General features: G+C 46.1%; 2 protein-coding genes across 12 annotated transcripts in view; one reads left to right on the top strand and one right to left on the bottom strand.

The window, feature by feature from the left end:
- LOC139162803 (elongation factor 2-like) overlaps positions 1–3,582 on the top strand; it is a 68,801-nt gene extending 65,219 nt beyond the window's left edge. For both annotated transcript variants that reach the window (XM_070743603.1, XM_070743604.1), the window contains 2 exons: positions 872–1,004; positions 3,200–3,582. In XM_070743603.1, coding sequence (XP_070599704.1) covers positions 872–1,004; positions 3,200–3,393 — 327 coding nt within the window. In that variant the 3' untranslated portion in view covers positions 3,394–3,582. The remainder of the gene's footprint in view (positions 1–871; positions 1,005–3,199) is intronic.
- The window catches only part of PIAS2 (protein inhibitor of activated STAT 2), an 89,813-nt gene that overhangs the window by 31,538 nt on the left and 41,919 nt on the right, over positions 1–16,356 (bottom strand). For 4 of the 10 annotated variants that reach the window (XM_070743606.1, XM_070743612.1, XM_070743608.1 and 1 more), the window contains exons 12-14: positions 15,810–15,949; positions 9,322–9,359; positions 3,570–7,096 (exon numbers count right to left, since the gene is read on the bottom strand). In XM_070743606.1, the coding sequence (XP_070599707.1) occupies positions 6,890–7,096; positions 9,322–9,359; positions 15,810–15,949 (385 nt within the window). In that variant the 3' untranslated portion in view covers positions 3,570–6,889. Of the gene's footprint in view, positions 1–3,569; positions 7,097–9,321; positions 9,360–15,809; positions 15,950–16,356 lie in introns of those variants that run through there. The other 6 variants (XM_070743607.1, XM_070743613.1, XM_070743609.1 and 3 more) reach the window with 3 other exon arrangements.

Raw genomic sequence — 16,356 nt, 5'->3', positions numbered from 1 at the left:
ACAGTCACTCATGCCCTCATCACCTCGAGGTTCGACTACTGTAATGCTCTCTACATTGGGCTACCTTTGAAAAGTGTTCGGAAACTTCAGATCGTGCAGAATGCAGCTGCGAGAGCAGTCATGGGCCTACCTAGGTATGCCCATGTTTCACCAACACTCTGCAGTCTGCATTGGTTGCCGATCAACTTCCGGTCACAATTCAAAGTGTTGGTTATGACCTTTAAAGCCCTTCATGGCACTGGACCAGAATATCTCCGAGACCGCCTGCTGCCGCACGAATCCCAGCGACCGATTAGGTCCCACAGAGTGGGCCTTCTCCGGGTCCCGTCAACTAAACAATGTCGGTTGGCGGGCCCCAGGGGAAGAGCCTTCTCTGTGGCAGCCCCAGCCCTCTGGAATCAACTCCCCCCGGAGATTAGAACTGCCCCTACTCTCCTTGCCTTTCGTAAACTCCTTAAGACCCACCTCTGTCGTCAGGCATGGGGGAACTGAAACATCTCCCCCGGGCAGATACAATTTATGAATGGTATGTTTGTATGTATGTGTGTTTAGAATATGGGGTCTTTTAAATATTTTTAAACAGTAATTTAGATTTGTTGTAGATTGTTTTTTCACTTGTTGTGAGCCGCCCCGAGTCTGCATAGAGGGGCGGCATACAAATCTAAATAATAAATAAATAAATAAAAATAAATAATATGGCAATACCCGTGCGATGCAAAAACATGTTTTATGAACTGCAAGAACATATAGTCCGAGATCCACTTGTTGCGTGAATTATAATCTCGTCTACTGTCAGATGCTATGAACTGATCGTTCCAGGCAGCAAGCAAGAAAAAATAAAACTTTTTAAAATGTTTTTTTTTCTCCCTAGTGCCCGGAACAGGTGGTTGGGGGCATCTACGGTGTGCTGAACCGGAAACGTGGCCATGTTTTTGAGGAGTCTCAGGTAGCCGGGACCCCAATGTTTGTGGTCAAAGCTTATCTTCCAGTGAACGAGTCTTTTGGTAAGAGATCAATCTTAAACAGATTAGCCAGCTTGTTTCTGTGAGCCCAGAATCTCTCTCAAATCAGTGCAGCCAATTCTTAAAGATAGTCCTTAAGTTATGACCATAAACCACTTAAAGACTGCTATAGCTCAAACTCAATCCAGACAAGACGGAGTGGCTGTGGGTCTTGCCTCCCAAGGACAATTCCATCTGCCCGTCCATTACCCTGGGGGGGGGGGGAATTATTGACCCCCTCAGAGAGGGTTTGCAACTTGGGCGTCCTCCTCGATCCACAGCTAACATTGGAACATCATCTTTCGGCTGTGGTGAGGAGGGTGTTTGCCCAGGTTCGCCTGGTGCATCAGTTGTGGCCCTATTTGGACAGGGAGTCATTGCTCACAGTCGCTCATGCCCTTAACACCTCGAGGTTCGATTACTGCAACGCTCTCTACATGGGGATACCTTTGAAAAGTGTTCGGAAACTTCAGATCGTGCAGAACGCAGCCACAAGAGCTATTGTGGGGCTTCCTAGATTCGCCCACGTTTCTACAACACTCCGTGGCCTGCACTGGCTGCCGATTGGTTTCCGGTCACAATTCAAAGTGTTGGTAATGACCTTTAAAGCCCTTCATGGCATTGGACCAGAATACCTCCGGAACCGCCTTCTACCGCACGAATCCCAGCGGCCGATAAGGTCCCACAGAGTTGGCCTTCTCCGGGTCCTGTCAACTAAACAATGTCGTTTGGCGGGCCCCAGGGGAAGAGCCTTCTCTGTGGCGGCCCCAGCCCTCTGGAATCAACTCCGCCCGGAGATTAGAACGGCCCCCACCCTCCTTGTCTTTCGCAAGTTAATCAAGACCCACCTATATCGCCAGGCATGGGGGAATTAAGACATCTCCCCCAGGCTTTCTTATATTTTATGTTTGGTATGTATGTGTTGTATGGTTTTTAAATTGTTGGGGGTTTTTAATATAATTTTATTATTAGATTTGTTCCATTATTATACTGTTTTTATTATTGTTGTGAGCCGCCCCGAGTCTTCGGAGAGGGGCGGCATACAAATCTAATAAATTGAAATTGAATTGAATAAAGCATTGTGGAGCGACATATAAGGCTAAGGGCTATAATTAAATGTCTATGGAGATTTTCAGTCATCACATCATGGTTTTCCCAAACATGGTTATGCTTTTTCAGGAGGCAACTGGACTTTCTGGGTTTTTTCGTTTTGAAGACGCTTTGCTTCTCATCATACAGCCAAGATGACTCCATACCCATTTGCACCATTCAGGTGACTCTGAGGACATGGCTAAACTTCTGGGTGCCCTCAACCACCCTCAAAAAGGATACAAATGGACCAGCTGTCTACAAGGAATATAAATCCTTCCATTGTCCCCACCATCAACAGCTGAAGAAGCTTCTTGGATGAGAAGCGAAACATCTTCAAAGACAAACCGGAAGGTCCAGTTGCTTCTTGAAAAAAAACCCACCTTTGGGACTATTGGTATAATTAAATCCAGAAATATAGTCGCAAGTTGTGCCTGTTGTTAAGCACAGGACCTTGACTGGTTGTATCTTTTTTTTCCAATGGTCATTAAGTGAGTCAGTTACCCACAATGGACCTTTTGTCGGAAACAAAATGTCAGAGGTTTGACGTCACGAAGACGTACTTCCTGCCCGGCCGAAATGTGGACTCCAGGAAGGACGTCTCCGTGACGTCAAAGCTCCGCCCATGGAATTCCCTATTGGGATTCCCCACCTCTGTTTGAGCCTCCTGACCGGCCGACAGCTCCATGGCTCTTCTGGCAAGGTGACAGCCAGGCGGTGGGGCTTCTTGGCGGCCTCCCGAACACTGAACCCGAACTTTTGCCGAACTTCCGGGTTCAGCGTTCGGGAGAACGCTGAGAAGCGCCCAGCTGTTTCAAAAGGTGACAGCCGGGCAGCGGCGCCCAGTGGAGCGCCGTTTTTGCGATTTTTTTTTTTTTTTGCTTGCACGCATTAATTTATTTTACATTGTTTCGTCTTACGAACCTTTCGCCTTACGAACCTCCTCCCGGAACCAATTAAGTTCGTAAGACGAGGTATTACTGTATATGCTGTGTGCTAAAGCTGTGTACTAAGATGTAAAGGTGCTTGCTGTAGAATAAGAGAATATACTATATTGTTGTGTGCAAACAAGAAAATATATTTAATAGTATATGTACCCTCCCCGCCAGGTTTCACTGCTGACCTGAGATCCAACACCGGGGGCCAGGCTTTCCCGCAGTGCGTCTTCGATCACTGGCAGATCTTACCAGGAGACCCTTACGATAGCAATTCACGCCCTTTCCAAGTTGTGGCCGAAACACGTAAACGCAAAGGCTTGAAGGAAGGCATCCCACCCCTAGACAACTTCCTGGACAAATTGTAAGGGCTTCCTCAGGCAGGCAAAGGAGCATCTCTTATGACAACACCCAAACTGACTCCACAAAGGAATCGGGATTACTTCACCCAAAAGACACGAGAAACTAGACAACCCAAAATGAAGACACAAAACCAGCCTCTAGCAATTATGTCATGTTCACATAACGAGAAATAAAAAGTGTGTTGTTGAATAGAACGATCTAGTTGGCTTTTTATTTTCTCTGGAAACAAAACCGGTTCCGCCCGATGGGTTCTTTTTTTATTTTACAGCAAGGGTTTCTTGAGACAGGCTATTTACATGTCAAGTTCAGTTTATGTAGATTCAGTGGCTTTTATGCTGACACAGCGTCTCTCGCTTCACACACAAAATGCTGCTTCTAAAGGTTGGAGAAGTTTGCAGAAACAATTCAGCGTGGCATTTAAAAAAAAAGAAGTTCCATGTGCTTAATTGCATCGCTTAATAAAAAGAATATGGCTTTAATTCTTTTTTGACTGAGTCAGAAGCTTGAAATTCAGCTCTGAAACAAAGAGGAATTTTTCAAGAGGCATCCCCTGAGTTTTAGTGAATCTCTCCAGGACCTTTAGAATTACGCAGCCGAGCAAGAGGAAAACTACGAGGAGGGGGGGGGGGGGAAAGCCCCTCCGGACAGCATTGACAACAAAATCTCAAAGGTAAAACCGCATTATTTTTCTTGAACCGAAGCTCAAAGGTAGAAGAATCAGATTACTTTTTATTCATTCCAAAAAAATTAATCAGCAGACTTGTGAAGATCGATGAAATGCAAGCGAGTAATTGATTTGGGTGGCCGTAACGATGTTGTCTGGGATAGAACTATAAATATTAAGACTTGGTTAGGAGAGCAAAAGATGGACCCGGCAACGACTTTGCAGTTTAGGAACGCTGTTGGATATCAAAGAAAACAAACTTTTTGCAACAAAGTTAAAAGGGAGAGCAGGAAAGAGCTGCATGCGCATAATGACGGGAAGGATTTTATCGTCATAACTTCCAAGATCTTTAGGCAAACAATTGGGAGGAAAATAAGAAGTCTCCAGAGGTTTCCTAATCTACTCTGGATAAAATGCTCCGGCCAACTATTAAGATTTGGGAGGTTTTATTTAAAGGTTTGGAGATCCCCCCCCTAAGGCATGAATGGCCAAAGTGACTTCACTCTATATGCTCAGGTGACTTCTAGAACATCAACTAAAAACTGCCATTTACATTCTCATGGATTTTTATTGTTTTAGGACAGTGGTTGGCTGTTTTTAAAACCTGTAAACTTTCAAGTCCCAGAATGGCTGGTCAGGGAATGCTGGGACTTGCAAGTCCACAGGTTTTAAAAATGGCCAAGGTTTGAACACTCCATAGTGGCTGCTTCTACTTCGGAGAGACATAGAAGAAACATAGAGACCTTCTTTAACACCGCACCCGATAAAACAAAGCTTGTACCTGGGGGGTCTCGGGTACCAAATCTGACCGTGGGAAAGCATTTTACATGGGGACACCTACTGGAAAATTCCCAGTATTGCAGATCCTGTATAATGGCGGGCGGAGGGGAATGGCGATAACATGGTCAGTGAAGTTGCTTCCTTATGAAATACTTGGAAATTATACTCCGAGGACTTTCCGGGGGAGGTTCAGCAACTTAGTTTGTCCCCTACTCCAAACAAAGGGCACCTACTCCTGATGCTTAAAGCAGAGTCCCCTAACCTTGCTGGGTTCGCAGGCCGGAGCAGGGGAGGGGTCATTTTGTGGGAGGGGCAAGCACATGGGCGCACGCGACATTCCTGCCGCATGAGTGGTACGCGCATTTAGGGCCGTGATGGCCAACCTATGGCATGCGTGCCACAAGTGGCACATGGAACCATATCGGGCATGTGATCTCAGGCCCTGCATGCATTCATGCGCCGGCCAGCTGATTTTCGGCTCTTCTTGGCTCACTGGGGAGTTGGGAAGCGGCCTGTTTTCAACCTCCAGAGAAGGTGGGGAAGGCCATTTTTTGCCCTCCCCAGGCTCCTAGAAAGGATCTGGAGCTTGGGAAAAGCAAAAGAACCCAAGCCCTCCAGCTCAACCATTTTCTGCCTCCGGGGGATGAGATGGGAAAGGCTGTTTTCGTCCTCCCCAGGCTCACAGAAAGGCTATGGAGCTTGGGGAGAACGAAAAACGAGTGTGCCATCGCGTGCCGGAAGGGGGGGGGTCATGTGCGCATGAAATCATGGTGTGGGCATTCACATGACCCCCCCCATGACCCCCCTTTTTGATACAAGAACCAAAAAGGGTTCTCCATCACTGATCTAGGGTGACGCTCCCACGAGTGGGGCTGTGTGCCTGCAGAGATGGGCACCCAGGCCGGCCACTCACACAGTGGCAATTAATCTGTGGACAGTAGTGGGCAGTGTCCCACAAGTTGGGGACTCCTAGCTTAGAGCATTCATTTGCTTCTTTCTCTGAGGTTTCTCTACCACCCTCCCCGAAACCGATGGTTTTAGTGACGATCTTTTCTCGTTAATTTAGCCACAAATGACTCTGAAGACAACTGAGGGTCAATCTTCCTAGTGGCCATGTCTGGAGTGATGTGAACTGTGAGCGCTTCAATTTCATGATCCTTGTGCAGATTTTTAAAAAAGGAGCCCAGGGAGCCATTCGGAGGCCCGAAAGAACCGGCTATTTTGCAAGATCTGAAGCAGCAGCCTCTGCCTCTCCCCTTTCCTTCCTCTCAACAAGAACCGACGACCCATCCTAAAAATTAACCGCCGAACACCGTGTTCACATTTGTACAAACACAGATTAGATGCATGAAACAGACTTTGCATAGCGTTCTTTCCCCCCAGTTCTCGTGGTGATAGGGGGGCGTTTTTTGCACATGTAACCGAGCAGTTTTAGGAGAGCAGGGACTCCTAAACAGAAACACCAATTCAGATTTACGAGAGGGTTTGTCATCTCACGGGAGAGGAAGGGAAGAGGGAAACAATTCATACAGCTGTTTGCAAACTTGCGTCCTCTCTGTTAAGGATTTCCTTCCAGGTCCCAGCAAAAGGTCAAGACTTTCTCAAAATTTAAACTCATTCCTCTTGTCCTTAAGATCTGGGATAAGGCAGGTTCTTGTCACGCAAGCAATTAAATGCATTTATAAAACACTGCTTTTCCCCCCTTCCATTATTGCTAGATCTAAGCCAAGGGTATAATTAGCACATGGGATTCATGCTTCGAATCCACAGAGTAAAAACTGGGTCAGTTCATAAATTTGAAAGGCTGGCTTGTTGGAAAATGTCTCCCAAAACAGGGAGCGAGAAGAGAGAAAGAGAGAAAGAGAGAGAGAGAGAAAGAAAGAAAGGATAAAAAGAAAAAAAATTTGTTCCAGTGAGTTTTCTTCCACCGTTAACCTGAACGTAAACAGTTGTGGAATCCAAAGCTTTCTGTGTGTTTGTCTTCTCCCAATAAATACTTTAAAATAAAAGTTCCAAGCTGCGAAGAAGGCAGTCCAGCTTTTCGTCAGCTTTTTTTTTTAGTCCAGGGAGATGATATCCGGAATGTTGCTCCCGCTGGTGCTGGTGAGCACCGCTGTCTCGGTCCGGCCCGAAGAGCTAACGCGTGAGCTGCTGTTGTTGCTGCTGCTGTCGAGAGGGCTGGCTGAGGTGAGGAGGTTGCCAGAGGTGGTGCTTGCTGGCAAGGTCGAGGCGAGACTATCCAAAAACATAGGAGCACAGTACTGCTTGAAACAAACAATGGGGAAGGTAAGGAAGAGAGACTAGATGCAAGCGGGGAGAACAGCATGCGCACCCGAACCACGGAGGGGGGGGGGCGGGGAGTATGAGAGGAACTGCACCAAGCTTCTGCCTAGGGCCATGATGGCAAACCTATGGCACAGGTGCCACATGGAGCCATATCGGAAGGTATGCAAGACTTTGCCATGTTTCAGCTCCAGCGCGCATGTGTGCGCTGGCCAGCTGATTTTCAGCCTTGGTAAAGGCCGTTTCGCCCTCCGGATGCTTCAGGAAAGTTTCCCTGAAGCCCCGGAGAGGAAAAAATTGGCCAACGGACAAACCGGAAGTTTGGAAAAACGCACTCCGGAGAGTTCAGAGAAAGCTCCTTGAAGCCCTGGAGTGTAAAACACAGCACAACGGGCAAAAAGGAAGCGGGTATTCCAAACTTCCGGTTTGCCTGTTGTGCTGTTTTTTGCACTCTGGAGCTTCAGGAAGCTTCTCTGAACCTTCCAGAGTGCAAAAAACAGCACAATGACAACCCGGAAATGTGTTTTCCCAAACTTCTGGTTTGCCCGTTTGGGGCATTTTTTTCACCAAACAGGTTTCAGAAAGGCCTGTGCATATATGCATGGGGGCAAGGGAGGGGTGTGGCACATGCACGCATGCTAGCACACACACACACACACAAACACGCACCTTTTGCCACCCAAACCAAAAAAGGTTTGCCATCACTGGCCTAGGGAGTGTTTCTCAACTACACGATGTCTGAACTTCCAAACTCTGGGGAATTCTGAGAGTTTGGAAGTCCACCCATTTTATAGTCGCCAAGGTTAACAAAATACTGCTCTGGACTGTCTATGGAAGGGTTATTAGGCTCAAGGCCCACAGGGTGCTTACATCTGGAAACAGCAAAGGACGGGCCCATGGTTTCTCCGCGAGCAAAAACAGCTCGGGAGGGCCATGCACAGCCCTTCTGACTGGCAGTTTTGACCGGCAGAGGGCTGCAGGAGGCCATCGCTGCCAAAAACAGAGCTTGGGAGCCTATTTTCGCGTGCATAGCACTTGGGCCACCCCCAGCGCTGACGTGCATGAAGTTGATCTAGCCACGCCCACCCTGCCACACCTACGCCAGCCTCCCAAGGTCAAACAAAACCCAATTATCCAAGAGTACTTTTCCAAAAGGTTTTCTTTTTTCTTTGAAAACTCTTCACTTCTCCGTCAATAACTGAAGAAGCTTCTTGGAGGAGAAACGAAACCTTTTCAAGGGGCGACGGGTGGGACAACCCCAAGAAACTCCAAATGCCTTTTGAAAAAACACCTTTGGGACACAGGCCTGGATTGACAAAAGACATCCTGATTGAGTCCAAGAGTAGCCGTCCTAAAACTCCACATCTACCTTGTTGCCACGCTAACAGGAGAAACATGCGACACACATACACACACATATATATATACTTATATATATAATAAATTCTAAAGAACACTTATGCACCAGAGACAAATTCTTTGTGTGTCTAATCCCACTTGGCCAATAAAGAATTCTAATGCTCATCTGTACAGCTGGGGATCATTGTTGTGGCGATCCCACTACCCTGTGGCAATGGACATTCTCTCCTAGTGGCTTTTCCTACATTGGTCACTTTAAGACCTGTGAACCTCAACTCCCAGAATTCCCCAGCCAGCTTGAAGTCCACAAGACAAATTCCTTGTGTGTCCAATCACATTTAGCCAATAAAGACTTCTATTCTATTCTATTCTATCCTATCCTCAGTCCCTCCCATGCTCTATCCAGAAAGATACCATGACTGATGATATCAAAAAGCTCCAGAAAAAGTGGGAATCTCCTTAGTGGCCACATAAATATATGATGTATTAGTTTGATTTCATTCTCCCGTTTTATGATGGACGCTACCCAGAGAGGCTTGTGGAGATGAGCAGATAAAGAAATCGAATAAATTTAAACGGCTGCCCCAATCTCTTACTCCTGTGTCCTTGTCTTGAGATATTCTATGTTTAAATGAACACATCTGTGTCTTGAGATATTCTAAGTTTAAATGAACATGTTTGGATTATAGTGAAATCGCAGGAGCTGTGTAGTTTAATTGCACAACTACAACATGCAGATTTTAAGTCTTCTTAGAGGCCTTCCATTTTTCATTTTCAAAACTATTTCAGCTTAATTTGGGTTCCTGTGAATGTTAAAAAACTGATGAGAAGCGGTTAAGAGCCTTACCTGTGGATCGACTGGGATTAAAGAGAGAAAATCCAAGCCTAGGGAGAGAAAGACGTCGCTGTCAGTAAATAAAAAATTGTATGAAAGGATACATGAGACCAGGGCCCTTTTAAGCCTGGTGGACTTCAACATCAGCTTGTTGGCTGGGGAATTCTGGGAGTTGAAGTCTACCAGGCTTCAAGTTACCAAGGTTGGAGACCCCTGCATTAGATTACATACTGTGAGCATGGACAACAGTAGATGAAATACAGGTGGTCCTCAACCTAGTTTGTTTAGTGACTGTTCAAAGCTATAACAGCACTGAATAATGTGATTCCTGGCTATTGTTCAGAGTTATACTTCTGTAGCATCCCCAAGATAATGTGATTAACATTCAGGACACTTGAAAACTGATATATATTTCTGACAAAGTCAATGAGGAAGCCAGGTTCATTTAACAAGTGGAGTTACTAACCGCTTCACTGCCATTCACTTAACAGTTAGGGCAAGACCGGTCGTAAAGCGGGACAAAACTGAACAACAAAATTTGTAGTTGCAGGTTGAGAACTACCTTTCCTGGGCAAGAAGAAAGCCTCACTGAATCATGATGCCCATCGAGCGGCCTGGGCTTGGCTAAGTGACAGGTCATCCTCGATTTACGAGCACGACTGATCCCATAATTTCCATCGCTAAGCATGACAAGCTGTCAAGTGAGCTTTGCCTCATTTTGCAATCTTTAATAATAATAATAATAATAATAATAATGATGATGATGATGATAATAATAATAATAGTAATAGTAATAATAATAATAATTTATTGGATTTGTATGCCGCCCCTCTCCGCAGACTCGGGGCGGCTAACAACAATAATAAACACAATATGTACAATCCAATAATAAAAAACAACCTAAAAACCCCTATTATAAAACCAAACATACACACAAACATACCATGCATAACTTATAATGGCCTAGGGGGAAGAGCTATCTCAACTCCCCCATGCCTGGCGGTAAAAATGAGTCTTGAGTAGTTTATGAAAGACAGAGAGGGTGGGGGCAGTTCTAATCTCCGGAGGGAGTTGGTTCCAGAGGGCCGGGGCCGCCACAGAGAAGGCTCTTCCCCTGGGGCCCGCCAAACGACATTGTTTAGTCGATGGGACCCAGAGAAGGCCAACTCTGTGGGACCTTATCGGTCGCTGGGATTTGTGCGGTAGCAGGCGGTTCCGGAGGTAATCTGGTCCAATGCCATGTAGGGCTTTAAAGGTCATGACCAACACTTTGAATTGTGACCGGAAACTGATCGGCAGCCAATGCAAGCCACAGTTCTTATGTGAATTGCTGCAGTTGTTAGTCACACAGTTGTTAAGTGAATCTGGCTTCTGTTATGTTCCCGCCAACAACGCAACACCCAGTTTGTACACACTTATTTAGTTCAAACACCACTACTAATAAATGTCTTAGCAGTGAATATGCACACGCCAATCTACCAGCGGTCTTTTCTTGGCAAGCAGCCAGTTACTAATTAATCTTCATTAATAGCAGGTATCAGTTCAAAGAATTTTAAAGCACAGAAGAGCAATTAGGCTATGTAGTTTCAGAGAGTTGGCACAATGCCTAGAGGTAGTTCTCGATAACCAAAAAAGGCAGCAGAGAAAACAAAGCAGATGTCTTTCAGATACCGAGCACACTATGATCAGACGGGTTTCTCAAACGTTGTTCTCTGCAGCTTGTTAGCTGCCTCTGAGGTCCTTAGTTGATTAGGGAAGTGGCCAATTAGCCCCCAATCTTACTCCCGAGGAGACCTCCTCTAGAGCAGCGTTTCCCAACCGGTGTGCCGCGACACACCGTCAGGTGTGCCGCGGCGAGAGGCGGCGGAGGAGAGTGGGCGGATCGGGCGGGCAATGGGGCAGGGGGGAGAAGCCAGGGGCGCGTTTGGCCGGGAGTCCGGGACTGTGTGGCTTTGCGCCATGAAGAGAAAACGGCCGACTTTTCCCTGCTGCCGTTTTCTCTTCATGGCGCAAAGCCACACAGTCCCGGACTCCTCGCCCCAAGGCAGGAGGCGGCGGCGGAGGAGAGTGGGCGGGCAATGGGGCAGGGCGGAGAAGCCAGAGGCGCGTTTGGCCGGAGGCACCGTGGGGAGGCAGGGGCAGGGAGGTGCGGCAGTAGGAGTAAAGGGAGCCGCGGCTGCCCCTGCCTCCCCACGGTGGCAATGGCATCGGGAGTGCTAATAGCGGCGGCGGCGGGAATAGCGGGGGGGGGGGGCCCTGCAAGTGGAAGCCTCAGCCCTGGAGCCCCCTCGCACCCATGGCTTCTCATCGATGCCTCTGCCTGCCCGATCCGCGGGAGTGCTAATAGCGGTGGCGGCGGCGGGAATAGCGGGGGGGGCTCCTGCCCGCCGCTGCTATTAGCACTCCAGCGGATCGGGCAGGCAGAGGCATCGACGAGAAGCCATGGGCGCGAGGGGGCTCCAGGGCTGAGGCTTCCACTTGTGGCTGTCCCCGCCAGCCCGATCCTTCCTTCTCTGGAGCTTTTTTGGGGTGCGGCTTCTTCCACAGCGGTGGCTGCAGCGGCGCTGGCGATCCGGCCGCTAGCCGCTCCAAGCGCTGTGGGAACGCCCACCCCTCTCACAGTCCTGTCCCGGGCTGTCAGTAAAGGGGCTGCTTGCTCGGAACATTCAAACTAAGGGAAACCTTCGCTGGCCTCCACAGAGAAGAAAGGAAGAGAGAGAACGAGAGAGAGCAACAGAGAGAGAGAGAGAGTGAGAAAGAACAAGAGAGAGAAAGCATGAAAGAGAGAGAAAGAAAATAAGAGAGAACAAGAGAGGGAGAGACTAAGAGAGAGAGAAAGAAAAGAGAGAGAGAGAGAAAATAAGAGAATGAGAGAGAGCAACAGAGAGAGAAAGAACAAGAAAAAGCACGAGAGAAGAAAAGCAAGAGAGAAAAAGAGATAGCAAGAGATACTGAAAGAAAGCAAGAGAGAGAGAGAAAAAAAGATAGCAAGAGAGACAGGAAGAGGAAAGGAGAGAGAGAGAGAAATGAGAACAAAAAGGGGAGGAGAAATGAGAAAATGATTGAGGCAGAGAATGAGAGGAGAGAGAAACAAAAGAGAGAGAGAGGGGTGATTCTTGAAGCATATGGTAAAAAGCACCCAAATAATAAGAAAAAAACCCCAGCCCTCAGCTGTTTTTGAAAAGAATAAAAGAGAATTAAACCCCAGCCCTCACCTGGTTTTGGAAATGGTTGGAGTGTGTATACATACACACACATAAGGGGGGGAGAGAGACAGGGATGGAAAAAGAGGAGAAGTGAAAGGGAGAAGGAATGAGGGGAAAAAGGGAGGAAGAGAGAGAAATGAGAAACATGAGAGAGAAAAGGGGGAAAGACAGGAGAAGTACCCATAAATGAGACAGCGGTATAAATTTCAGGAGGGATGATTGATGATTGACTGTATTTATAAGGGGATGTTACATGGGATTATATATATGAGGGGGTTATGTATGTATGTATGTATGTATGTATGTATGTATGTATGTATGTATGTATTTATTTATTTATTTATTAGATTTGTGTCATTTTGGTTGGTGGTGTGCCCCAGGATTTTGTAAATGTAAAAAGTGTGCCGCGGCTCAAAAAAGGTTGAAAATCACTGCTCTAGAGTAACCATTCGTGTCTTTTGGCAGCTCTGCGAGCTCTTGCATCAAGAAGAGGAGAAAGGTTCTTCTTCCTCAACGCTGCTATGAAGTGCTGGAGGTTCCGAAGGCTCTGACCGAACCTTTGCCTCTGACACAAGAGTCCTCCCCATCCTCCCCGCTATCCGACTCAGGCTGTACAGGCTGCCGGTGGGCCACAAAGAGCTTCCCACTGACATGGGGAAGCCGGATTCCCCCACGATTCTGCAACCATCATAAATACGAACCAGTTTTCAAGCCTCTGAATTTTGATCCCATGTTCACGGTGATGCTGCAAAGGTCACGGTTGTGAAAAACGGCCATAAGTCTCATTCTTAAGTGCCATTGTAACTTTTAACCGTCACTTTTTAAAAATGGTTGTAGAACAATGACTTTCCACAGGTTTAATGATCAATGGCCAATACATCTCAGCAAAGAGCTTGAGAATTGAAGAACTGCCTTATGGAGCATGACAAGGGAGTCAAAGCAGGCTAGGGGAAAATTCCCCATTAGACTCAAATGCCAGATCTGTGTTTGTATTCCGGATCATGGAAGTCAGCAAGGAAATGAACTGGACAGATTCTCACCAAATCTGGCAGAAAATCTATTTAATCATGTCAGAGCCAGGGGTGGGGGTGATGGTTATTTATTTATTTATTTATTCATTCATTCATTCATTCATTCATTCATTCATTCATTCATTCATTCATTCATTCATTCAATTACTCGATTTTTAGGCCGCCCTTCTCCTTAGACTCAGGGCGGCTTACAACATGTTAGCAATAGCACTTTTTAACAGAGCCAGCATAATATTGCCCCCACAATCCGGGTCCTCATTTTACCCACCTCGGAAGGATGGAAGGCTGAGTCAACCTTGAGCTGGTGATGAGATTTGAACCACTGACCTGCAGATTTAGCAGTCAGCTTTAGTGGCCTGCAGTACAGCACTCTACCTGCTGCGCCACCCCGGCTCTATAGTTAGAATGCAGCACTGCAGGATACTTCAGCTAACTGCTAGCTGTAGCTCAGCAGTTCAAATCTCACCACCGGCTCAAGGTTGACTCAGCCTTCCATCCTTCCGAGGTGGGTAAAACGAGGACCCGGATTGTTGTGGGGTAATATGCTGATTCTGTAAACTGCTTAGAGAGGGCTGTCAAAGCACTATGAAGTGGTATGTAAATTTAAATGCTATTGCTATTAATATATGAGGGTCTCCAATAAGGCAATGCATCACATTTTTTTTCTCACACTACAGTAATGGTACAAATGTGAAACTTTAGATATTTATCATTTGAATTGTCAGGAATGCGTGTGTAAATTTTGCGTTTCCTCAGACAGATAACGTAGCTGCAGCAGAGTTTCAAAATGGCCTTCTGCCGCACAAATCCCAGGAACCACTTAGCTCTCACAGAGTTGGCCTTCTCCGGGTCCCGTAAACTAAATGTCGTTTGGCGGGACCCAGGGGAAGAGCCTTCTCTGTGGCGGCCCCGACCCTTTGGAACCAGCTCCCCCCAGAGATCAGAATTGCCCCCACCCTCCTTGCCTTTCGTAAGCTCCTTAAAACCCACCTCTGCCGTCAGGCATGGGGGAATTGAGACTTTCCCTTCCCCCTAGGCTTATAAAATGTATGCATGGTATGTCAGTATGTATGATTGGTTTCTTAAATTGGGGTTTTTTAAATTAACTTAAATATTAGATTTGTTTACATTGTATTATTGTTGTTGTTAGCTGCCCCGAGTCTACAGAGAGGGGCGGCATACAAATCTGATTAATAATAAATAAATAAATAAAATCTGTAAGTGATGTATATTACAAGAAGCATGCCGTCATTGAATTTCTCAGAAACTGTTGGGAACATTCACAAAAGTTTGTGCACAGTTTATGGAGAATCTGCAGTCAACAGAAGTACGGTTAGTCGCTGGACACAGAGGGTGAGGCCATTAGAGGTGATTCACACAGTGCAGAAATGGCTTCCTGACCAGAACAAGGAGTGGTACCGAGAGGGCATACATGCCCTTGTGTCTCGCTGTAGCAAGGCCATAGAACGGGACGGAGATTACGTGGAAAAATAGGGAGTGTAGAAGAAACATTGTTCTTTCTTGTGTGTAAGTTTCATTGTGTTCAATAAATAATTGTTGAAGAAAAAAAATGTGTTGTGTTACTTTCTGGGCGATCCTCATACATTCAACAAAGGGTGAGAAGAAAGAGGCCTTGGTTGACATCTTAGAAACATAGAAACATAGAAGTCTGACGGCAGAAAAAGACCTCATGGTCCATCTAGTCTGCCCTTATACTATTTTCTGTATTTTATCTTAGGATGGATATATGTTTATCCCAGGCATGTTTAAATTCTGTTACTGTGGATTTATCTACCTCGTCTGCTGGAAGTTTGTTCCAAGGATCTACTACTCTTTCAGTAAAATAATATTTTCTCATGTTGCTTTTGATCTTTCCCCCAACTAACTTCAGATTTGTCCCCTTGTTCTTGTGTTCACTTTCCTATTAAAAACACTTCCCTCCTGGACCTTATTTAACCCTTTAATATATTTAAATGTTTCAATCATGTCCCCCCTTTTCCTTCTGTCCTCCAGACTATACAGATTGAGTTCATGAAGTCTTTCCTCATACGTTTTATGCTTAAGACCTTCCACCATTCTTGTAGCCCGTCTTTGGACCCGTTCAATTTTGTCAATATCTTTTTATAAATCTTACATTTATAGGTTGTTGTGCTTAGGAGAGATGGGTTGGTTGGACTAGAAGACCTCCCTTCCAACTGTTAGTCATTCCAGCCATTGTCTCAATCCGTGTTTTTTTTTAAAAAACACCTAAAAATGCACTTACCAGGCAACTCAGATGAAATGCTTGATATCGGTGGATGGTGGAAGGGCACAGAGTAGTCTGTTAATGATGGGGCGATGGCCGTAGAATCCACCGTGCTGACTCCTGGGACTCGTACGGCTGCCGGCTGATACACAAGGACGCTGGTTGGGGGGGAGAAGGAGGCAAACGTTAAAATAAAGCATCCAGAAGTTATCAGAAAGAGAAGCAGTGCACCACACAACACAACCAAGACAACTAGACACAAGGACAGTTTTTTTCCGAATGCCATCACTCTACTAAACAAAAAATTCCCTCAACACTGTCAGACTTTCTACTAAATCTGCACTTCTATTCTACTAGTTTTTCTCATCATTCCTTTCACCCATTTCCTCCCATGTTGATTGTATGACTGTAACTTGTTGCTTATATCCTAAGATTTTTATTAATATTGCTTCTTCGTTGCTTATTTGACCTCTATGACAATCATTAAGTGTCGTACCACATGATTCTTGGCAAATGTATCTTTTTCTTTTATGTACGTTGAGAGCATATGCACCAAGACAAATTC

This window comes from Erythrolamprus reginae, chromosome 2, assembly GCF_031021105.1.
Source record: "Erythrolamprus reginae isolate rEryReg1 chromosome 2, rEryReg1.hap1, whole genome shotgun sequence".
Lineage (NCBI taxonomy): Eukaryota > Metazoa > Chordata > Lepidosauria > Squamata > Dipsadidae > Erythrolamprus > Erythrolamprus reginae.
The sequence above is the reverse complement of the archived record's forward strand: the minus strand, read 5'-3'. Positions and strand labels throughout refer to the sequence as shown.